General features: G+C 41.2%; 1 protein-coding gene across 2 annotated transcripts in view; it reads right to left on the bottom strand.

The window, feature by feature from the left end:
• Positions 1-25008, bottom strand: part of LOC139406625 (FAS-associated factor 1-like) — an 88060-nt gene extending 63052 nt beyond the window's left edge. The window contains exons 1-7 of one of the 2 annotated variants that reach the window (XM_071149430.1): positions 24688-25008; positions 19921-19989; positions 15483-15529; positions 7907-8142; positions 7292-7383; positions 6991-7082; positions 2323-2428 (exon numbers count right to left, since the gene is read on the bottom strand). In XM_071149430.1, coding sequence (XP_071005531.1) covers positions 2323-2428; positions 6991-7082; positions 7292-7383; positions 7907-8142; positions 15483-15529; positions 19921-19989; positions 24688-24744 — 699 coding nt within the window. In that variant the 5' untranslated portion in view covers positions 24745-25008. The remainder of the gene's footprint in view (positions 1-2322; positions 2429-6990; positions 7083-7291; positions 7384-7906; positions 8143-15482; positions 15530-19920; positions 19990-24687) is intronic. The other variant, XM_071149429.1, reaches the window with a different exon arrangement.
• Between the last annotated feature and the right edge of the window lie 269 nt (positions 25009-25277).

Raw genomic sequence — 25277 nt, forward strand, 5'->3', positions numbered from 1 at the left:
GCAGGGGCTGGAGAAATCCCCCGGACAACTCGTCTGGTCACGGACACTCCAGACCCGTCGGCCACCCCTATTCTACCCGCCACTTTCCTGGCAAACATTTGCTCTCCAGCTTAGCGTACCCCCACATTTTGGCTGGGAATGCCAATCAGAGCCCAAGCCCCGAGGCCGAACTGTGGCGAGCGAGGGGAGCTGTTCCCTGGGAGCCACAAGGCAAAGCCAGAGCTTTTGGAAAAGACAAACAAGAGGACAGGACTCTCTCCCCATTAATATGCACAAGCAGACACCATTGGCTGATCTTCAACTAAGACAAAAGTGGATGGGGGGAGATGGTTTGCAGTGGACTCCATATGTGGCGGTGTTGGGGACTGAATGGGCAAATGGGAGTGGCCAGCATCTTTGAATATGGTGTTGCTTCTTTGTTGCGTTCTTATTTGGTGTTTCAGATCTCCATCATAACCGCAATACAATCCCTTAGTACTTTCACTTGGCAAGTAAATTAATATAGACGAACAAAACTACATCATTCCCTGAACTACTTACTTTAATAATTGAATTTTATAAAGTATTCCAAAACCCTTTGATGTTATTTAGGCCTGGCACTTGTCGATACAAATAGCAGCTTTCCACCTGTAACCATCACCTGCATTCTGCCTTATGTTCTACAAATTTTGATGCAAAAAAAAAAAAAAAAAAAAAACATTGACCAAACAGTAAATAAGTGCCCAACAAGCAGTGAACCACAGATAGTGGTACAGGGGTAAAGGTGCTGGGCCTCATTTTCTCTTTTGAGGCAACAGAATGCCTAAAGACAAGCTTGCATGAGGACATGGAGGCCTGTTTGAATTCGCTTTGTCCCCTTTCCAGCTCCCCCACCAAGCTACCAGCCCTCTTCCTCCTTTCTTTTCCCCCTCACACCCCTCTTCACAACAGGGACCCCTCCTCAGTGTTTGTAATCCCAGCAGAAACACTTAAGGTTCACAGTGGGCGCTCATCAAAACCATCTGCCTGAGGAAGGGGAGAGGCCGCCCCCACTCCGCCACTGCTGTATTAATCTCTTCAATTAGCACCATTACAAACCCGTAAAGTAGGCTGATTACAGTAATGGTCACCAGCGCCATACAGGCGGCAGCACTGAGAGCAGGGGATGCTGGGACCTAGGAAACCAATCTAACTGATGCACCAGCACCACACAACAATACTGTCTGTCTGCAGTTTGGCTAATTATGAGAGACAGAAACAATAACCAATCACTGGCACTTTGGCATCGCTAGAGTCACCAGCAGCAAAATGCTGCCATTGACATGTGCAGAACAACATGAAAATAACTCTACCACAATGGTGATACAGTTGTACTTGAGTATGATCCGATTCAAACTTCAAAAGGAGGCTACTCCTTGAGTATGCCATGTACCCCAGCATCGATCGCATTGGAGAGGAGGGATTTCAGTGACACCATCAGTCCATGGGGAGCTTGTTACACTTAACGTGGACGAGACTTCCTGCCATTAATAATTCATGGAGGCATTTCATCTCTATCTGTATACGCTATTAAAACAGGAGGAAGAGGTGCATCCTCATAATAGAACACGGTTTTGGTTCTCTGAGCTCACTTTAAGTGAAAACACTTGAGGATAAAGCTGCAACGGATGAAGAGAGCAACTGATGCACTGATGATGGTGTTGTCTACATGGCAGTCCACCCACCCAACCCCCTTCAACCCTCAAACCGAGCTGTAGCTAAGACTGTCATAAGAGAAAGGGCAAATACGCAGCTGGTGGTCCTAGTATGAATATTTCATCATCTGCTACCAAATCCAGTGTTTGGTTTCAGATAGAGAAAATGAGCAGGCCCCATTCCCTGCCCCCACTACACAAACACATTTCCCACAAAGTTGCCTGCAAATGCCAATTTGTCCTCAGATCAAACAGCGTTAAGCCATTTAGACAGTCTCTAGCACTGTGGACCTGATGGATAGATCTAGAAAAAAATTCTCTCTCTACCTGTCCTCTGTTGAGGTGCCGCCGCAAGCACGCAATGCACCACAGCTGTTAGAACAATTGTGTAAACTTCAGCATTCTTGACAAATATTGATATTCATTCCTATTGTAGCAACATGTCTGAGCAAAACTTGGTAATAAACGATAACTGCAATCGCAATTGTAGAGTAAATTCAAATATTAAAATGTTCCTACTCAGTGATGGCAGTTATGTTTTCTAAGAAGTGTAATATTATGAAACCTTACAACTATCCTACTGGTAGGCCATATCTTGAGGCCCGTCTAGTACTGACAGGACATTATGTGTAGAGAGAGGGAGACCCACCTCCTGTATGGTTCGACTGCCGGGGAAGTTGAGGTTGTAGTCTCTCTGGGCTTCACGGTGGCTGATGACGAGCAGGAAGTTCTGATTTAACGACTCCTGGAGGACGCTGGAGAGGGAGGAATACATTTTTTTATTTTTTTTAAACAGAGTCAAGCAGAGAACAAGCAAAGACTTGTCAGACACTTATCCCTGCAGTGACGTGGCTCCCTGCGTCTCCCCTGGGGCTCGTGCCCACTCCTCGGTCTCTGTCCAGGCAGGCCTTGCCTGGTGCTGGGTTCCTCTGCTGCTCAACAGACCCCAGCAGCCTGCTAGACTGCTCCCTGACCCAGCATGGGGTGGCCAGGACACAGGGCCACAGCAGTGACATCCCACACACAGCCTGTTCACAGCCCCAACAACACATGGCTGGTCTGGAAGTCAAGAGCATGTATTGATTTGTCAGAGGGTCTTTTCTCTGCACCTATACATTGGCCAGTGGGTTTTAAGGGCAAACAGCAGTTTTGAGCAATGACTGAGGATATGTGCAGCATAAGAGGGAGATACTTTGTGTGCTTCACAGAGAGCTTCAAGTTTTGGAAGCTTCCCTAATAATAAATGTTGAGGTTAAGTAGCGGTTTGAGCAAACGCTCAGTCTGTGTTCGTGAATATGAATTGGGAGCTTAGTTCAAGCCAGGCAGTTAATCAGAGCTCAAATCCAAGTGAGGAGGAAGAGGAGAGTCAGAATTAATATGTAGCACACATTAATTATGCAAGCACTGCCTTAATCTGCGCAGATCTGGACCAGCTTATGTTAACAGAAGCTCAAATGTACTATAATGACGGCATATTTACATTGACTAAAACTACGATATCAATATGTAAATGTTATGTTTGTTGTAGCTAACCGGGAAGATTGAAAATGTGTGGTGTGGAAGGACTGGATGCATATGTAATGAGTTGAGCAGAGAGAGGGAGAGAGAGAGAGGGGGCGAGAAGAGAGGGAGAGAGAGACTCACACAGGGGATCGAACTAATATCGGCATGATTTGTTTGGACACAGTCCTGATTGTTGCTGGCAGACTAAAACGCGAAAGAGAAAAGTGGGTAGCTGGGTTGTAGCGTTATCATAAGCCGTTGTGAAGACCGCAATAAAAAATATAAAAAATAATAGTGACTAATGGCTTTACACAGTAAACATGAGCAGACTATGTGGTCCATACTGTGAGGAATTTGTCTCCTCTAATTTAGCTATTTGGCTTCCTGCAAGTCGGTCGTATTGAGATAAAATATCTATGGAACCTACGGTGGAGAATTAATATCTTTGCATCTGGGGTCATACTACCGACTCAACAAAGTGCTTTCAGCTCTGTTTTCTCTACACTTGACTCCCATCAGGCCGTCCTGCTGTGAGGGCTTAAGGGTTACGTAAGTGTTTGCTTCAGCAGTCAGTGCACTCTATACATGGATACACCGGGCCAGGCTCCGTCCTCTCAGGAGTACTTGACATGGCATGAGGTGCGCTGAGTAAAATGTCACTTAGATTTATAGACAGAAAATAAACCGTTTTGGAAGAGGAGGAGTCTCAACAGATTGGTTTCATTTTGAGATAAGCCTCCCTGATTCATTGAGGGTCCCTAGGCACAGAGCAGACACACAGAACTTATTAAACTAACCCTGGCAGACACACACACACTTTTTCCTTCACTTCAGAACATCACAATACACACACTGACCATCTCATCTGTAACATATGAGCTAAAGAGGTCAAAACTACAGGCAGACAGACATGCATTACCATCCTACCTCCACAAAAAGGGAAATACGCAATCTCCCATTATCTGGCATGTCTTGGTCTGCCATTTTGTCTCAAGACTAATCAGCATACCAATTGTTAATAGTTTCCAATGCTTTTGGCCAGCCAGCATCTGAGGCATGAGTATCTCTGAGGGGTTAACAGACTGGGGAGGGAGGGACCTGGCAAATAAATACCAAATGTCTAATGATGCATTTGTATTTCACATTGAGTTCAAATTAAAATAACCTTCAATAAACACACTTCCTGGAAGCAACAGAAATAGATGAGTCACATTAAAATATTCATCACCCTACATTATTTATGCAAGAGATTAGCTCCATCTAGAAACCCTCCTATATTCAGTCAGTCAACAGACACCGGGAAACACCGGAAAACGTTTGTTTGGCTCAGGAGTAGATATTTGTAACTACCTTTGAGTGAGAGCTTGACTGAAATCTCCAATTTATTTATTATCAAACACAGGATTCAAATGAGTGGGCCTGATGATATGGATAACTATTTGACTGGTTTGTTTGGTTAATGTGTGCAGAGATCGGCTTAGAAGTAATTGCCTACTGTGGCTTGTATTTGTTAAGTTATGTCTCATTTTCAGAAACCGCACCCAATTATTACAAAGGGCTAGGAACTTAATCAGAAGTAAAATGTTAGGTTTTAAACTCAAGCAATGAGTAGATTAAATATGGACATACGTTCATATTAGTGAAGTACTAAATACTAGATGGTCTATTCCATTATGTAGACAATTTGATTATTAATGAATAAATAAACCACCAAATCTAATTGCCTTCCACAACTTAAAACAGTTAAGTTGTAATATAAAAAAAATAAAGTGTTAATGCCAAAAAAAAAGCACGCAATTTATTCCAACTTCTACTTTCTTTCATTGGCTTTCCAGCGTGCTACCTACCACAAAGTCTAATTTCAATTAGAGTTACACAGGCTTGAATGTACCCTCCTCAGTATAAGTGTATGTCTTGTTTGTTCACTGTGTGATATAAAAAAGGAAGTACCAAGGTAGCTCTGCTAGTAGTGCCATATCAGCCTAGTCAGTCTCCCGTTTCAGCAGGTACAGTATTAGGCCTAATACAGGGTTTGGCAGAGGTGGGAATGGCAGCTCTCTGACAGCAGCAGACTAGCAACTCGGTGACTGCGCTGCGAAGGTTATTTTTAATGCTGCTGTGCTAACGGCTTGCCTGCCCTCCCTGCAGGAGGCCTGCTCCTTTGAGAAGTGTGATCGTCATCCTCTCGCAGCAGCAAAGATGACAACAGGGTCGCCACACACCCCCGCTAACTCCCCAACACACCACCAAAATAGTTTATGGAAGATAATGAGCTCCTAACACTGAACATTATAGCTATAGCACTCAGAAAATTGGAAATTGTGCCACTAAGAGACACAGCAGTTTGCGCAGTTATCCAAAAAATGGCCATTAGCTGCATCCTACACAGTCAAACCTCTACTTACTGGTTATCAAAGCAGCACAGCCAACGGCAGCAGCAGCAGCAGCATTCTTTCTTTCTGGATATCAACCCCCTAAATATCTGAGAGATATTACAAAACTGTATCCAAACAAGGCATTGCAATACTTGACCCATGCCAGTATCTGCCAGTCTCTCTGCGTCTGATTCAACGTGTTCGGAGAGAAACACAGGAGGAAGAAACATGAGACCAGTTGTAATTTGACTGTTGTCCTCCTGTCCGACACAAGTCGGTGCACAGTGACTGCTGTAGAGCCGGACTGGCTCTTCATAATGCATGGCAGTGCCAGGTGTCCATCTCCTCAGCAACCCCACTAGGCCCCGACTGCCTCCCTAATCAGCAAAGATAATTACACAGATCCATCCCCTCCTGTTACAACAGACCACTGACAAACACCAACAGCACTACATCTCATCAACAATTACAGAAGCAATACTATAGTACCTTGCCTTTCACACGCTTCTCTCTCTACATTTGGTTAAATCTGATGTTGTTAAAGTATGCTCAGATAAAGATTGTATAAGTGTTCAACCAAATCCTGACCATCCTTATTGGTTGGTGCCACGCTGGCAAGCAGGTGCACCAGAGAGCATTATGACCACGGGTGGGATTTCCTTATTAGTATGAACTTTACCTGGCTGATACAGATGAGAAATCAGATCGGACACAAAACCAGCCTTTGTGATGGGATTACAGCTCAATGATGAGTAGTTTGACATTTCAGATGGAAAGGTTGTTAAAACCTCCTTGGATTCATACAGCTTGGTAGAATGACCTTCTAGAGTGGCTTAATGGTTCCCCCGCAATGAATCTCAAATGTCTCTTGATATTACATAAGTGAAAGACTGCTTTACTATTGATATAGGAAAATAACTCAATAAAAGCTCTGAAATGGTTACAAATACAGCTATGAAAATCATTATTTACACTACAGAGACTATTGCAGTAGCCTTTCATTTTAAATGTCAAAATAAATGACAGAAACCTTCTGTGCACAAATGTAAAATATATTCGTAAAATATTCCAATCACATTGAAATCTATGGTATAATATTAATGGATGGTATATAGTCCAGAAACAATTTTACCATTATTAGGTGTATAGTGCCATCTAGTGTTCAACATGTATGTAAACGCCTCTGGTTGGCAAAGTGTTGCAATCCTGTTGATAAACCAGTCCTTTAGATGTGGGCAACACTAACAGGCAATGCTACTGCATATTTCCATATCAGAAAAAGTGGCAGTGTCTATTTTTATTTTATTTTTTAAAGAGGCAATAATGCTTTTGCTGGGATGGTATCTCCAACAGTGAGGGTAGGCCTATTCTACAACAATCCTGCTACAGATTACATGACTGAAAACAAAGAGTGAGTGAAAGTGAGTGAAGTTAGTTACCTGTTTTGGCTGGTGCTTGCAGTGGGGGTGATCTCTGGGGTCAGCACATACAGGCTGTTGTTCTTTGGCAAGTGTAAACTTTGCAGAATGATCTGAGGACATAGGGACAAATGAATAAAGCACAGCAGTACTGCATCTATCCCCCCTAGATGGGTGTGGGTGACATTTGTGAAAACTACTCCGGTGTGTGAAAAATAAATTAAGATCAAGCTAAAAATGGTGCAAAGAGAGGGTTTAAACATGCTCATTTGAAGAGGCATTCCATTATCGAAAGAAATCTTATTTTGAGGGCAATACTCACACTGTCAGATAGGTCTCCACTCTTCCAACCCTTCAACTGCATTTTTGATACGGGGACCTGAAGCTCTGTCTCAAGAATCTGTTTAATTTCCCCTACAAAGATAAAATAAAGGAAGAAATACCTAATGTAATTGCAACAGCAGTTCACCATTAGATGGCAGTAAAATACAGGTTACACAAAATAACCTAAATAAGTTTTTAATGCAGTCAAATTACCGAATTCATTATGTGTATTTTCTGTCATGAGGGCGCAAATATATGCTTAATTAATAATTTTTAGACAATTTTCCCCTTACAAGCAACGTATTAATTTGGGTAAAAACAGACTTCTTAATACTATTATATTCACAACAGAAACTGTTCCAATACTGGTTACAAGTGTCTAGATTCTGAGAAAGGGATTAAAGTCTAAAAACTAATGCACTATACATTAGTGTGAAGTTAATTTGACCAACATCACTCCTTTTACCAGGAACTGACAATATTTTCAGTTCTTAGTAACACCACATTGTCTCAGAGTAAGCAAGCAGAAAGGGTATGTGATGTGTAGGCCCATAGTGGAATGTTAGTGTAGGAACCATAGTATGAGTAGTCTATGGTGAGAGGGTCGCCTCACCGATTACGCTGCCCTCCTCTATGACCACTTCCACAGTGCGCTGACGGTACTCCACCCGGAAGTTGAGCATGCGTGGCTGCCGCTCCACAATGTGTCGGGAGGGGAGGGCGGGGCAGAAGGCTGAGGAAGACGAGGAAGACGAGGAGGATGCTGCTGGAGCCGCTGGTGGAGCCGCTGGTGCTGCTTGGCTGCGAGTTCCATAGATGTTGGCCTGGGATGCCACGCTGGATAAGTTACTGTGGGTTCAGACAGTTGGCAAAGGGTCAGACGAAGCATCATGTAGAGCAGTAGTATTAATAATTGATCAGCGGGGACCCCATCCCATCCCTGCTAGGTAAAGCTCCGCCTTATCTCAGCTCATTGGTCACCATAACACCACCCACTCGTAGCACACACTCTAGCAGGTATCCCTCACTGGTCATCCCCAAAGTCAACACCCACTTTGGCCACCTTTCCTTACAGTTCTCTGCTGCCAATGATTTGGAACGAATTGCAAAAATCACTGAAGTTGGAGACTCATCTCCCTCCCCATCTTTAAGCATCAGCTATCTGAGCAGCTTACCGATAGTTGCAGCTGAACACAGCCCATCTACCTACCTCATCCCCATATTGTTTTTAATTTACTTTTTTGCACACCTGTATTTCTACTTGCACATCATCTGCACATCTATTACCTCAGTGTTAATTTGCTAAATTGTAATTACTTCGCTACTACTGCCTATTTATTGCCTTACCTCCTTACTCCATTTACACATACTGTATACAGATTTTCTATTGTGTTATTAACTGTACTTCTGTTTATCCTATGTGTAACTCTGTTGTTTTTTGTCACACTGCTTTGCTTTATCTTGGCCAGGTCGCAGTTATAAATGAGAACTTGCTCTCAACTGGCCTACCTGGTTAAATAAAGGTGAGATTAAAAATATATATAAATAATGACAACCTTCAAAGCTGTACATTTTGATATCCACAACAACAAATAACTTTAAATTCATTACACATTCAACTCTAAGAGAACCAATACCTACATTTACTCAATAAAATGGTTCTAATTATTTTTCAATAACATTTGTATCCCATTTCATAAGAATATGTAGTCTTAAAAAAAATGTGTAGTAAAACTCCACTGCCATTCCCTAGTGAGGTCTCGACCACAACTTTGAATACCACTGATGTAGACCAACATAGAACATCACGGAGTCTTTTGTTTCGTTTCAACCACCAAAATACACCGTTATTCTTATTCCACATATGGAACGTGATGATTAAAAACTTGGTATCACAATGCATGGAAATGTTGAAGGAAAGCATCACATTTCATTTTAAGTAGCCTAAACCACAAAAAATACCCCAAAAACTGGAGCGTGCCAAAAAAATAAGAATACCCACAACCCCCTTCTAAGGCAATAAGGGTCGCTCAGCCGCAACAAAAATAGTCTCAGAGTCAGTGTAAACAGGCTTCACACCCGGGATAATATGGGCAGGGTCCTATAGACGCTGAATTGTCTTCCACTGAGCAAAATCAGTCTTTTTTTTGTTGCAGAGACCAGAGACACAAAACGCCTTTCTCTCCCTCTCTGACTAGGGCCTGAATTCCCCTGAGCCCTAGTCCCACATGGCAGTAAATAATGTATTTTCTCTCTCCCAACCCAGACAAAGAAGCTTCTCTTTTCCTCTGGGGTCAGCACATATCGCACTGGGAGGGGGAGCAGGGTGCCAAGGCCTTGCACAAAGAGTGCATTTATCCCACCTGATTACAATACCAAAAGGTTAAAGACGTTGGGATTCTGAGGCCACGTTGAAAACTGTTACAAACAGTCATCATACCGTAAACAGAAGACATAGGTCAGGCTTGGATACACCCACAGCCAGAAATTAGGCATACCATCATAGGTGGAAGGGCAGAGAGAGAGGGAGAGATAGAAACAGATGGGCAGGTAGAAAATTGTGTTCAAGAAGAGCAGAGGCTGTTGGCAATAATCAAGGGTCAAACCCTCAAAGGGCACGTGGCCAAACACCTGTATTCCAGATACCTGCACAACTGACCTTGTATACTAAACAACATTTTTTTTAAAGGCACAAAATGCAATAAGTTACAGTTCATATAAGGAAATCAGTCAAAAAAAAGGTAGGGGCGTGAATCAGAAAACCAGTCAGCATCTGCTGTTACCACAATTTGCCTCATGCAGCGTTTCCGATTCATGATGCATTTCTATGGGCTTATTTTGGACCTAAGCTTGTCGCCTCCCTTCCTGACTATCATTTGGGCGGAGACGTGCATTTCGTCATTATTTACAGATCTCTGGTGTAAATGGGACAGTGCACACAGCACAGAAGGAGCGAAGGAGAAGAGACCAAAAATACAACATGAGAACAAGCGGACAAAGGATCATAAAAATGGAAATTAACAAAATCTCAATTCCTGCAATACAGGAAAAACATGCATTCGATTTATTGCCCAGCCCTACAACAGAAAACCATTCACCCACATAACACCATACATGGATAATACACTTGGTGTGCCACACGTTAGTATGCATATCGAGAAACACCCCGTCATCTGCGGTTGTGAGGTCGATTAGAATTACTGCCACATTCTCTAAAAACGTTGGGCTCCACAAAATGGTTCAGAAAACAAAATTGCCAGTTTGAGGTAATCCACCCTTACCTAGTAAATGTTTAAGAGTGAAACTAGAAGCACGGCAAATTACACTTCCTGTAGAGTGCACAGATAGTTCAGTTTCAACCTTGGTGCATAACTGACAACTTATCATACATATCCATCAGAGAATATGTTGGTGTTGTTGAGACCGGCCCATCTGTCACCTAATCCATTGTGACGCTTCTAACTTGACCCCACACACAGGCAACACAACCAAATAAATATGGCGTGACAAAAATGGAGGTGAAAATTCACCATGGACAGAAGGCTTGGAATGTGATGGAAGGTTTCAGATAACAACAAGTATCGTAGTTACACTTAACTACAAACTTGGCACATTGATACTAAGGATCGTTAAGTCAGGAGAGTTTCAAATAAAACGGCGGTTCCATGGCATACATGTAGATGGCACTCTCCACCTATTCAATGTGATGCAGGACATGGCTTTGTGGCTGAGAGCAAGCCTCCAGCTGGCTCTGGTCACCTCAATGGAGCCGTTTACTGTGGAGGAGTGCCATCCTACGAGAGCAGCCTGGTGCCAGCTATTTAGTATACGGGCTAGCTGCAAGTCACGCTGCCAGGCTCCATTCATAATTATGTGTGCCCTTAAGAAAACCATGTTCTCATGCCCCAAAGTCTTAAGAAACTTACAAAATAAACCGTTTAACAGAATGTGCCCAGCCTGAATGTATTTGTTCTTGAGCTCAGTGTATTCATGAGTGCTGACTGACCGTTGAGCAAAAACGTTGTCCACAATGCCTCTTAGAGGCTTTTCTCAGTTAGTAACACTCTTAATTCCAGCTTTTGGCAAGATCTGTTTTTCTGGATTTATCCTCTTTCCCAAAACACTATTTTGCTTCTGTTGATAGCTACTACTGTATACTCAAAGAACATATCAAATACTATCACAGCTTAGTCTGTTCCATTTTCTCCCTACCATTGAAATTCAGTAATTCAAATGCAATGACACCTACAATCTCTACCTTGAAAATCACCTCAAACTATAACCACCGCCAAAAATACTAGTATTTCACCTGATATTGCCTAGCTTTGAGCTAGAAATCTGGTTGCATGATTTACGGGCTACATTGGTGTTGAATTCTCAACAGAGTAAACTTGAAAAAGTGAGCTTCCTAAAGAAAATGAGATCCAAAGCCTAAATGTCCTGCACTGATGATGATCAGGATTGTTTCCCCATCTGTCACAGGTTGTACCTACTCAAGCTCGGTACAAGAAACAGAGCTACATCTTCAAGAGGTCAAGTGCGCTTGTGAAAACAATCATTAAAAACTGATGTTGCGGTACTTACTGTCCCAAAGCTACATCACTCAGAAATCCTCATCAAGCCACAAAGTTTAGGCCTACTGCAGCTTTACAAAAAAAATGACTTTAAAACATCTAGGCCTACACAGACAATGGACTAAAGCTCCACACAGCTATGAAAATGTACAGTACTAGTCAAAAGTTAACATTCCAGGGTTTCTCTTTGTTTTTACTATTTTCTCCACTATAGAATTGTGAAGACATCAAAACCATGAAATAACACATATGGAATCATGTAGCAACCAAGTGTGTTAAAATCCAAATATTTGAGATTCTTCAAAGTAGAATAATCCCTTTGCCTTGTTGACAGCTTTGCCTTGTTAAAAGTTCATCTGTGGAATGTCTTTCCGCCATAATGCGTTTGAGCCAATCAGTTGTGTTGTGACAAGGTATGGGGTGGTATACAGAAGACAGCCCTATTTGGTAAAAGACCAAGTCCATATTATGGCAAGAACAGCTCAAATAAACAGGGAGAAACGACAGTCCATCATTACTTTAAGACATGAAGGTCAGTCACCCCGGATATTTCAATAACTTTTGAAGTTTCTTCAAGTGCAGTCGCAAAAACTCATCAAGCGCTGATGAAACTGGCTCTCATGAGGACGGCCACAGGAAAGGAAAACCAAGAGTAACCTCTGCTGTCGAGGATAAGTTTATTAGAGTTTCCAGCCTCAGAAATTGCAGCCCAAATAAATCCTTCACAACATCAACTGTTCAGAGGAGAATGGGTGAATCAGTCCTTCATGGTCAAATTGCTGCAAAGAAACCACAACTAAAAGGACACCAATAAGAAGAGACTTGCTTAGGCCAAGAAACTTGAGCAATGGGCATTAGACCGGTGGAAATCTGTCCTTAGTTCTGATGAGTCCAATTTTGCAATTTTTTGGTTCCAACCGCCATGTATTTGTGAGACGCAGAGTAGGTGAACGGATGATCTCTGCTTGGACGTGGGGGTACTTTGCTGGTGACAGTGACTTATTTAGAATTCAAGGCACACTTAACCAGCATGGCTACCACAGCATTCTGCAGATAAACACCATCCCATCTGGTTTGCGCTTAGTGGGACTGTCATTTGTTTTTAAACAGGACAATGGCCCAACACACCTCCAGTCTGAGTAAGGGTTAGTCGACCAAGAAGGAAAGTGATGGAGTGCTGCATCAGATGACCTGGCCTCCACAATCACTCAACCTCAACACAATTGAGATGGATTGGGATGAGTTGGACTGCAGAGTGAAGGAAAAGCAACCAACAACTGCTCAGCATATGTGGGAACTCCTTCAAGACTGTTGGAAAAGCATTCCAGGTGAAGCTGGTTGAGAGAATGCCAAGAGTATGCAAAGCTGTCATCAAGGCAAAGGGTGGCTACTTTGAAGAATCTCAAATATATTTTGATTTGTTAAACACTATTTTTGGTTACATGATTCTAAACTCTAAACATCACCTCAATGTCAACTTCGTTTATTTTCAGAAAACTTAACGTGTAAATATTTGTATGAACATAAGATTCAACAGACAAACTGAACAAGTTCCACAGGCATGTGACTAACAGAAATGTAACAATTGGGGGGGGTGGCATAAAAATCAAAAGTAACAGTCAATGCAGCTGGTGGCCACACCAGATACTAAGTACTGCAGTGCATCTCCTCGTCATGGACTCCACCAGATTTGCCAGTTCTTGTTGTGAGACGTTATCCCACTCTTCCACCAAGGCACCTGCAAGTTCCCGGACATTTCTGGGGAGGAATGGCCCTAGCCCTCACCCTCCGATCCAACAGGTCCCAGACGTGCTCAATGGGATTGAGATCCGGGCTCTTCGCTGGCCAGGGCAGAACACTGACATTCCTGTCTTGCAGGAAATCAGCCATACTGCTCGTTCTGTGCGTGGTGGCATTGTCATGCTGGAGGGTCATGTCAGGATGAGAATGCAGGAAGGGTACAACATGAGGGAGGTCTTTCCTGTAACGCATAATGTTGAGATTGCCTGTAATGACAACAAGCTCAGTCCGATGATGCTGTGACACACCGCCCCCCTCCCCCTCCAAATCGATCCCGCTCCAGAGTACAGGCCTCGGTGCAACGCTCATTCCTTCGACGATAAAAGCAAATCCGACCAGCACCCCTGGTGAGACAAAACCACGACTTGTCAGTGGAGAGCACTTTTTGCCAGTCCTGTCTGGTCCAGCGATGGTGGGTTTGTGCCCATAGGTGGTGATTTTGCTGGTGATATCTGGTGAGGACCTGCCTAACAACAGGCCTACAAGCCCTCAGTCCAGTCTCTCTCAGCCTATTGCGGACAGTCTGAGCACTAATGGAGTGATTGTGCGTTCCTGGTGTAACTCGGGAAGTTGCTGTTGCCATCCATTGCCTGTCACGCAGGTGTGATGTTCGGATGTACCAATCCTGTTCAGGTGTTGTTACATGTGGTCTGCCCCTGCGAGGATGATCAGCTGTCCGTCCTGTCTCCCTGTAGCGCTGTCTTAGGCGTCTCACAGTACGGACAATACAATTTATTGTCCTGGCCACATCTGCAGTCCTCATGCCTCCTTGCAACATGCCTAATGCACGTTCACCCAGATGAGCAGGGACCCTGGGCATCTTTCTTATGGTGTTTTTCAGAGTCAGAAAGGTCTCTTTAGTGTCCTAAGTTTTCATAACTGTGACCTTAATTGCTTACCGTCTGTAAGCTGTTCGTGTCTTAACGAACGTTCCACAGGTGCATGTTCATTAGTTGTTTATGGTTCATTGAACAAGTATGGGAAAGTGTTTAAACCCTTTACAATGAAGATCTGTGAAGTTATTTGGACTTTTACAAATGGTCTTTGAAAGAAAGGGTCCTAAAAAAGGGACGTTTGTTGTTGTTGCCGAGTTTGTTATTTCATAGTTTTGATGTCTTCACTATTATTCTACAGTGTAGAAAATAGTAAAAAATAACAAATGTAAAAAAACTTGAATGAGTAGGTGTGTCCAAACTTGACTGGTACTGTTTGCTTTTTTGAGAAGGCCAATTTTATTTTACAAGAGCATGAAAAAGTAACCATCTCTTCTCTAAAATGTGCTTTCACTGTGGGTGATATAAGATACTATGACATTTCTATAATCTCTCGCATAATTTCATACAAATTATTGTTCTATATTCAGGTCAGCAAAATGTTCAGGGCATTGCCCGCACCTGTGCTTACAGAAAGTACATGAAGAGCGTGTGCAATGGTAGTTTTAAGCCACTGGCCTCGATTTCCATTTACACACATATTTCAAGTGAGTAAGAACAGGACACAGCTTGGGAAATATTGAAATGTTGAGGCAGTATTGAAATGTTGAGGCATGAGCAATACCGGACTTGTTGCTCACAGTTTTTAAGTATGGATTTGAATGTGGTGATGCATGCCTCCTGTGTAAAGGGTGTTTCTATTTTGCCGTAGCTTTACGGGACTTCATGCAATATGGGCAACATTATTGGACTGGATGTTTAGGAAACAGGCTACATTTTATTATCCGTTCCCTCACATATCTGAACAAAGCCAACTGACAAAATTTGCACAGTGAACACTTGATTGACTCTTCTGAAGAGCCAGGCTTTTCTGGCATATTACCTTTGCAAGATCCCATTCTCTTGTGGTATCACACCATTGATGGCCGCCTGTAAAGAGAGAAAAGACCATGGAAAATGTTGTGTTGCAACTTAATACATTCCTGAAAGCATGCATGTTCCAACATCAAATCCTGATTACTGTAGGTAAATGTCCCCATAACTTTCTACTGCCAGTTCCTGCTAATAGAATGACTGCAAAAGGTTGCATTTGAAATCAGTCATGCGAGAAGCGGAGTCACTAACCGCTAATATATTTCAAAATGAAAATCCCCAAATTAAGCGTTACAGTAATTACTTCAGAAAGCATTCATACCCCTTGACTAATTCCACATTTGTGGTTATAGCCTGAATTCAAATTTCTAAAAACATGCTTACACTGTCATTATTGGGTATTGGGTGTAATTGGGTCAGATTTTTTATTTTATATTTTCAAAGCAATTTGATAATTTTTTTGCAAATGTATTGGAAATTAAACACAGAAATATCTCATTTCCATAAGTATTCACACCCCTAAGTCAATACATGTTCGACTCACTTTTGGCAGCAATCACAGCTGGGAGTCTTTCTGGGTAAGAGCCTTGCGCAGATTGAAGTTAAAATTGTAACTCGGACTAGAGGTCGACCAATTATGATTTTTCAATACCGATAACGATAACTGGAGGACCAAAAAAAGCAGATACCGATTAAAATCGGCCAATTTTTTTATTTGATTTATTTATTTGTAATAATGACAAATACAACAATACTGAATGAACACTTATTTTAACTTAATATAATACATCAATAAAATCAATTTAGCCTCAACTCAATAATGAAACATGTGGTTTAAATAATGCAAAAACAAAGTGTTGGAGAAGGAAGAAAAAGTGCAATATGTGCCATGTAAAAAAGCTAATTTTTAAGGGTTAGGGTTAACCCTAACCCAAATTACATTGTCGCTAACTTTTAAGTTCCTTGCTCAGAACATGAGAACATATGAAAGCTGGTGGTTCCTTTTAACATGAGTCTTCAATATTCCCAGGTAAGAAGTTTTAGGTTAAGGTTATTTTAGGTCTATTTCTCTCTATACCATTTGTATTTCATATACCTTTGATTATTGGATGTTCTTATAGGAACTTTAGTATTGCCAGTGTAACATTATAGCTTCCGTCCATCTGCTCGCCCCTGCCTGGGCTCGAACCAGGAACACGTCGACAACAGCCACCCTTGAAGCATCGTAAACCATCGCTCCACAAAAGCAGCGGCCCTTACAGAGCAAGGGGAACAACTACTCCAAGTCTCAGAGCGAGTGACATTTGAAACGCTATTAGCGCGCACCCCGCTAACTAGCTAGCCATTTCACAGCGGTTACACCAGCCTAATCTCGGGAGTTGATAGGCTTGAAGTCATAAACAGTGCTATGCTTGAAGCAAAGAGCTGCTGGCAAACGCACAAAAGTGCTGTTTGAATGAATGCTTACGAGCCTGCTGCTGCCTACCACCGCTCAGTCAGACTGCTCTATCAAATCATAGACTTAATTATAACATAATAACACACAGAAATACAAGCCTCAGGTCATTAATATGGTCAAATCCGGAAACTATCATTCCGAAAACAAAATGTTTATTCTTTCAGTGAAATACGAAACTGTTCCGTATTTTATCTAACAGGTGGCATCCATAAGTCTAAATATTCCTGTTACATTGCACAACCTTCAATGTTATGTCATAATTACGTACAATTCTGGCAAATTAGTTCGCAACGAGCCAGGCGGCCCAAACTGCTGCATATACCCTGACTCTGTTGCACAGAACGCAAGAGAAGTGACACAATTTCCCTAGTTAAAGGAAATTCATGTTAGCAGACAATATTAACTAAATATGTAGGTTAAAAAATATATACTTGCGTATTGATTTTAAGAAAGGCGTTGATGTTTATGGTTCGGTACACATTGGTGCAACGACAGTGCTTTTTTCGCGAATGCGCTTGTTAAATCACCCATTTGGCGAAGTAGGCTACGACTCAATGATAAATTAACAGGCACCGCATCGATTATATGCAAGCCGGGACAAGCTAGATAAACTAGTAATATCAACCATGTGTAGTTAACATAATCACTAGTTAAGTATGATTGTTTTTTATAAAGATATGTTTAATGCTAGCTAGCACCTTACCTTGGCTCCTTGCTGCACTCACATAACAGGTAGTCAGCCTGCCACGCAGTCTCCTAGTGGAGTGCAATGTAATCGGCCATGATTGGTGTCCAAAAATGGCGATTACTGATTGATATGAAAACTTGAAATCAGCCCTAATTAAATCAGCAAATTCAGATGAATCGGTCGACCTCTAACTCGGACACTCAGGAACATTCACCGACTTCTTGGTAAGCAACTAGCATAGATTTGGACTTGTGTTTTAAGTTATTGTCCTGCTGAAAGGAGAATTCATCTCCCAGTGTCTGGGGGGAAGAAGACAACCAAGTTTCTCTAGGATTTTGCCTGTGCTTAGCTCCATTACGTAAAAAAATGTTATACTGAAAAACTATGCAGTACTTAACAATTACAAGCATACCCAAAACATAATGCAGCCACCACTATGCTTGAAGACATGAAGAGTGTTACTCAGTAATGCGTTTTTGGACTTGCTCAAAAACATAACACTTTGTATTGTGGACAAAAAGTTAATTGCTTTGCCACATTTTTTGCAGTATTATGTTAGTGCCTAGTTGCAAACAGGATACATGTTTAAATAAAACTATTTTTGCACACAGAGTCCATGCAACTTATGTGACTTAAGCAAATGTTCACTCCTGAACTTATGTAGGCTGGCCATACGAAAGGGGTTGAATTCTTGACCTAAGACATTTCAGCTTTTCATTTGTAAAAATATAATCCCACTTTGACATTTTGGGGTAGTGTGTTTAGGCAGTAAAACAGCAAAATGTGGAAAAAGTCAAGGGGTGTGAATTATTGCTGAAGGCAATGTAGATAGGATGATATGAAAATATAGAGAAGACAAATCACAGGAGAACAGATCATTCATTTTTTGTGTCAGACTGTAGGCCTCAGAAAAATGATTTATTGTGAAACTCATTTTAGGGAACTGTAGAGGATTGAGAGAGCAGCAAGAGGACAATGCTAGCAGCGAGTAGTTTTGACCCACTGTTAGGAACCTATTGGAGGTGAGAGCTCTAGAACAGGGAACAATTGCCAAAGAGCCTGGCCTTTCGGCCATCTCAACATTTAATATGCGCTGGATATACGGAGGAGTTGCTCATTGGTTGTTGGAAATAACACATTTTCCATAACATGTGGCGCCTAAAAATAGAATTAGTTATAACAAAGTCTAACACATTTTGTGGTTGGAATTGCAGAATATATTATTTTGAGAATTTAGACATGCGCTAGCAACTTGACACACTGCTTTCGTCTGGACAAAAAAAATATATATTTGCATAATAATTGTGATTGGAGGATAGCTGTGAGGGTGATCAAATCCTCTGTTCTCCTTGAGCTCATTAATGATAGAATGTTCATATTTGAAGACGGCATAAAAGCCAGTCTCTTTGGCACATAACATGGAGTGGATTAGCTGAAGAGACTGGTACCCAGACTACTTACGCCCTGCTTGCTTGCTCTGAATAGCTGCCAGCACAAGAACAGCACTCTGCTAAATATAGCACGCCCCCATTAAAAAACAAAAACTTTATGATAAAGGGTTACATTGTAAAAAAAATATATAATAATAATAAAAAATAAATTACGTTGTCTCTGACAACTGGATAGACATGGTAATGATGGGGCAATGTTGACTGAAACGTCACAATCAAGGGGCTGAAACATCTCAGTAATAAGTGTACCATTTCTGTTAAAATAGAAAACAAACTGAAATAGGTAACAAAATCACACTGTGTGCTTTTAGTGGCTATGCTTTTTGCTTATTTGGTCAATTGAACTGGCTTAAAAGTTGCAGTAACTAGAACGCACCAGTGCCCAGTTGTACTGTAGCATGGTTTGATTTTGTCAGGTTCACCATATAGACTAAGCCTTTGTGGATATGAGTAGAGAATTGTGAATTAAGCCTACCTAGGCCATCATTTTATATAAATAGGTCTTCATTTAATAAATGTATGTTAGCACAGAGTAAATGGACCATCACTAGACATGAGCCTACATAGTTTTCCCAACTGCAAAACTAATAAAGTACATTTAATTGATTGAATGTTGATTGAACAACAAAAATGCTGGCATTATATTCCAGAAATTACCACATATAACAGTAGTATCACTGTAAAGCACATACTGAAATATAAACCTATAACTCACATTACTCAAAGGTATGTGCACCACTAAAGGCTGTAGTTCAACAATTTTAACAGCTAAATAAATAGATTAAATACTTCCAATTTATAAGAAGAAAATTGAGTCTTGTTCATATGACCTACTGATGTTTGAACTTACCACTAAATCCCAATTATTGAGTTCTAAGAGCGTGATTGCCTCTGCAATGTCGTCAATGCCAGTGCAAGCCTGTTAGAAAAACAGAAACAGAGGTCATGTACATAACAAAGACCAATAGAAAGTGTAATTGAGCAGCTATGGTGCTAACTGACAACACCAGGGTTATGGGTTTGATTCCTGCATTGACAACTGAATGTGTGTCACTATGACCTGTACTGTGTAGCCAAGTCACTTTGGATAAAAGCATCTGCTAAAAACACAACGCCTACATGCCAGCTCATTACAAACAATTATAGCAGATTTGTTTGTTGTATTAAGAGATTGAGTTTAACTAATTTACAAACTGCTCCACGTTCCCAAATGTGCCTCACCAATAAAATGGACACATGTGGAAAGTACACTACTTGCATAAATTACCATTATCAGTAGATAACACTAAATGATACTGTAATTACCTGTTATCAACTATCCTATGTATATAGTCCTTAATGAATAAGGCTCCTCCACTCAGTACATCACTGGGTGGTTTGACTGACAAGTTATAATAGGTTATTATCAGTATCAAGACATGTTACAGTGAACTAGTTATTTCCATTGCACTAACCACCTATGCTAAAGCTATTATTAATGTGACATTGAAAGGATTCTGCAGATTTAGCTGCATGAAGCCTGATGTGGTTTAAAGAGGAGCTAAAAAGGAGAGCATGTACTGTGAAGCAATTCTGTCATCATGGATAGCAGTCTTAACGATTTATGATTGACGCGGCGACTAGAGTGGGCAGACTGGAGCTCCTACATCACATAAAATTAAGTTATCAAAAACTGATAACAGCCACAAAAATGCTGAAGAACACAGAGCATCAATGTGATGTGTAAATGCAGGCTATTCTTTGGGTGCTGAAATAGGTTTATTTACACACACACACACACACACACACACACACACACATATATATATACACATACATATTTTACCCAGGTCGTTGCTGTAAATCAGAATGTGTTCTCAGTCAATTTACCTGTTAAAACAACGATTACATCTAGAAAAAAATAAAACGTAATTTTCTGTGACGTCGGAACTCCAGTCCACCCACACTAGTCACTGCTCAACTTCATCGTCATTTTTTTTACCCATTAATCCACTTTACAACAAGGAAAGGGTTTGGCCTGCCGGGATGTCCTTGCCCAATCGCGCTCTAGCGACTCCTTGTGGCCAGGCACATGCACGCTGACACGGTCGCCAGGTGTACGGTGTTTCCTCTGACACATTGGTGCGGCTGGCTTCCGGGTTAAGCGAGCAGTGTCGAGAAACATTGTGGCTTGGCAGGGTCGTGTTTAGGAGGACGCACGGCTCTCGACCTTCGCCTCTCCTGAGACCGTACAGGAGTTGCAGCGATGGGACAAGCCTAACTACTAATTGGATATCATGAAATTTGGGAGAAAAAGGGGTAAACATTTGTTTTAAAATTGTAAGTAAAAATAACAATATGCCTACGAGAAGACAAAAATAATAGGACGTCCATCTAACTGGAGGAATTTTTGGTCCGATAAATGAATTTAAGAAGAACTGCCCCAACAATGAAAAATAGTAGATATGTGCGGTGTGCACTCGACCTTGGGTTATTGCCGATGCTCTCCGCTGGCGCCAATAAAATAGGCTATACTATTATTTGCTCAATTAGGTTGAGAATTATGCGCTTGTATTTTCAAATATTGCGATAAGCTTGGCCTCTACTTTTCAGTCAAAAATCAACAATAATCTGCTCAAATTGCACGCGCTGCCTTCCCTTCCGACTGTAGGCAATGTGATTTAAAACCATCCACAATTTAAGTAGCTAATGATCCTCTGTGCCCAAATCATGATTTAGTTGACTATTTTGAATGATTTTATTTATTTATGTATAGACGGGAGGAGGCTAATTAGGCTATACAATTTTGGCAATTTAAATCTAAATGTACTTTTGGGAAAGCTTCCCCTTATGGACACGCCGCCTATGCTTGCATATAAAAAAACGTAACGCACTTAACCTCCATTCCCTATTCGATTGCAAGCTACGGATTATTTTGTTTGTGGGCCATTCTAAATCAAATAATTCCACATACACACTAGATTGCTGACAGGTGTATAACATTTTTGCACACAGCCATGCAATCTCTATAGACAAACATTGGCAGTAGAATGGCCCGTATTGAAGACCTCAGTGACTTTAAACGAGGCACTGTCATTGGCTGCCACCTTTCCAACAACTCAGTTTATCAAATTTCTGCCCTGGTCAACTATATATGCTGTTGTTGTGAAGTGGAAACGTCTAGGAGCAACAACGGCTTAGCCCGGAAGTGGTAGGCCACACAAGTTCACAGAACAGGCCCGCCGAGTGCTGCTTCCAACTTTGTGGTAACATTTTAAGGATGGCCCTTTCCAGCATGACAACGCCCCTGTGCACAAATTGAGGTCAATACAGAAATGGTTTGTCGAGATCGTTGTGGAATAACTTGACTGGCCTGCACAGAGCCCTGACCTAAACCTCATTGAACACTTTTGGATGAACGCAGACTGCAAGCCAGGCCTAATCGTCTAAAATCTGTGCCCAACCTCAGGTGTCCACATACTTTTGGTCATGTATTGTATATTAGTAGGCAATTTTTTTTTTTACCTTTATTTAACTAGGCAAGTCAGTTAAGAAGAAATTCTTATTTTCAATGACGACCTAGGAACAGTGGGTTAACTGCCTGTTCAGGGGCAGAACGACAGATTTGTACCTTGTCAGCTCGGGGGTTTGTTATCAGGATGATGCAACCTTCCGGTTACTAGTCCAACGCTCTAACCAATAGGCTACCCTGCCGCCCCGATATGAAAGACCAGATAAAATTAAGAATAGTCTGCTGGATGAGAATATTATCAAGTGCTTGTCAAATTGTGAAGAGACTGATGAAACATGTGGAGCAGAGCTCATCATGCAGCCTTAGAATGTATAAAAAATCTAAACATATAGCCTAACGTTTGTGTTACAACTAAAGTTGTAAATAAATAGCATAAATAACTAAATTAAGCAGATAAGAGGACCCCTTTCTTTGTTAACTGCTCAACACAGAATAGGCACATGTACATACTCCCTCGGGAAATCGTTTGGGGGAAAAAATGGTATTTTGTTCAGCTATGTTCAACTGTATTCTTCATACTATTAAAATAATGCAAAATTATGCCATGGAATTCTAAGCAAATATTGTCTGCTAAATGAACTAGTGTTGCCCACAGCCATATGTCATTGCCAGATCAGGGGCTAACATAAGGACAACTCAGAATATGCTATTCTGTTCTTCTGAAATTAGGCTAAAGAAACATATGAAGAAAATGTAGCCTAAAATAAAATGTATTTATTGTGATGGTGTAGGTTATATTAAATGGATTTATTCTCCTTCTTAAAATATAGATGTTAAAAAGGTCCGCATTAGTGGCTTGTAGGCTATGAGTGGAAGCCAGGAGATGCTAAACGTGTTTGTTATTTAATGGTCAATTACTGTGAGACTGGTAGTTATTTGCATTTCAATCACCAGCTGAGAAAATGTAATGAATGCCACAGCACTATTCAGACTGCAATTAGATGATAATATTTGGGTTAACTGTACATAGTGTTCTGTGAGTGTCACTGAGTAGGCTGATACACCATTTCATGGGTGCACAATCCATAGGTTTGGTTGTACAGTCGCATATAAGTATGCCCCCAATGCAATTCTGAAAATAATTCAGATATCCAGAGTGCGATCTAAACAGATGTACTTTAAAGCAAATCCAAATAACTAATTACAACAAAAGACAATTATAACATTCAAACCTTGTTTAACATTATTTAGTCGAATTGTGTCATTATTTTTATCCGTTTGCATCAGTTTCATTGGGTACTTTTATTTTGAAGGCGACCCGCGGATTCCACTATTGTTGCTCACGCCAATGTTATTCACAACACACTTATTCAGTCACGTGGTGCACTGTGTTCTTCAGCTTTTTTGTGGCCTTGTTATTCAACGACCTGTTATCAGGATGATATAAAGTTCATTTGAACGTTAGGTAGCTAGCCAACTGACTTACCTGGCTAATAAATCATCACCACTCTACAGATAGTCAACCTTATTCCAGCTCATACTTTCAAACACTAGAGCAGGGACACACTGCATAAGAAATTCAAGTCTCTACTAGCTAGCTCAACAGTGACCAAGCAAGTTAGCCAGCCATCTGTCAGTTGAATATTTACAATTCATGGCTAATTTATGTAAAGAGGACACCAAGCTAACTATATCATATTTAAATCCATGTTAGTTATGTGCTCTGCTTTGTTGTTACTAGTAGCTAGTGAGCTAGCAACTGACGTCTAGCCATCTAGCTACTAGACTGGCATACCACATTAGTTGGCCAGCGAACGTTAGCTCATTTTGGGGGCTGACAGCTTTAGGAAATGCTCTGCAACAATGTAATTCTAAAATACCCCAAACGCACCTGTGTTTACTTACACACACTTTGTTAAAATGCATCAACTTATTGATAAGCGGGACAGTGGTGCAGCTCAATTTGCTAACGTTAGCTGGCTTGTTAGCATGCTAACGTGAGCTAAGTAAGCGTTAACACGCTAGCTAGCGAAATGTGTTTGCCTTGTCAGCTGACGAGACAGCACTGTTGACATTGACACTGCCTATTAATGTAGGTTACGATTCAACATAAACTAAGTAAGTAGCTAGCTTTGTAATTGTGACATGAGGAAAGTTGGAACCCACCTGAAAGTCAGCCAAAATAATTTCTCTGTCCATGTTGTTTTCGCTATCAGAGGCCATCGCAGTGACTGGCTAAAACGCTAGCAAGCTATTTTTCTTCTATCGCTTGCTTGCTATCTCGCTTCACTCACTCAGGCAAAGGGTCACTAGATATCATGTAAATATCGTCTTAAGTAAACTCAAGACATCAATATGCGCCAGATGTCTAAGGAGCAAATGCCACACTTTGGGTTGGTTTGTACAGCTTATATGAATTTCAATTCTCTGTTATCGTCAGTATTCACGGCTATGTCTTCGCTTTACGGCAACCGCAAAGTTGGGTATGGTTCATCTTGCTGTAACGTTCTGAACACATATACATTCAATGTATAGAGCGCGAATGGGTCGACAAAGAGTTGGAGGGCTCTATTTTTTTGAGAATCCATTTGATTCTATGCATTTAATTTTCTATTTGCAACATTGGAACCTTTCGCCTTCACGGTATGCCCAAATTGTCGCATCGTGAGGAAGCTCAGCTGTTATTCTTAAAGTGACAATTCTCTTTGATAAATACATTTCATTGTACTCCATACCAGTAGCATATGCAAGGTAAT

This window comes from Oncorhynchus clarkii, chromosome 4 (assembly GCF_045791955.1).
Source record: "Oncorhynchus clarkii lewisi isolate Uvic-CL-2024 chromosome 4, UVic_Ocla_1.0, whole genome shotgun sequence".
Classification (NCBI taxonomy): Eukaryota; Metazoa; Chordata; class Actinopteri; order Salmoniformes; family Salmonidae; genus Oncorhynchus; species Oncorhynchus clarkii.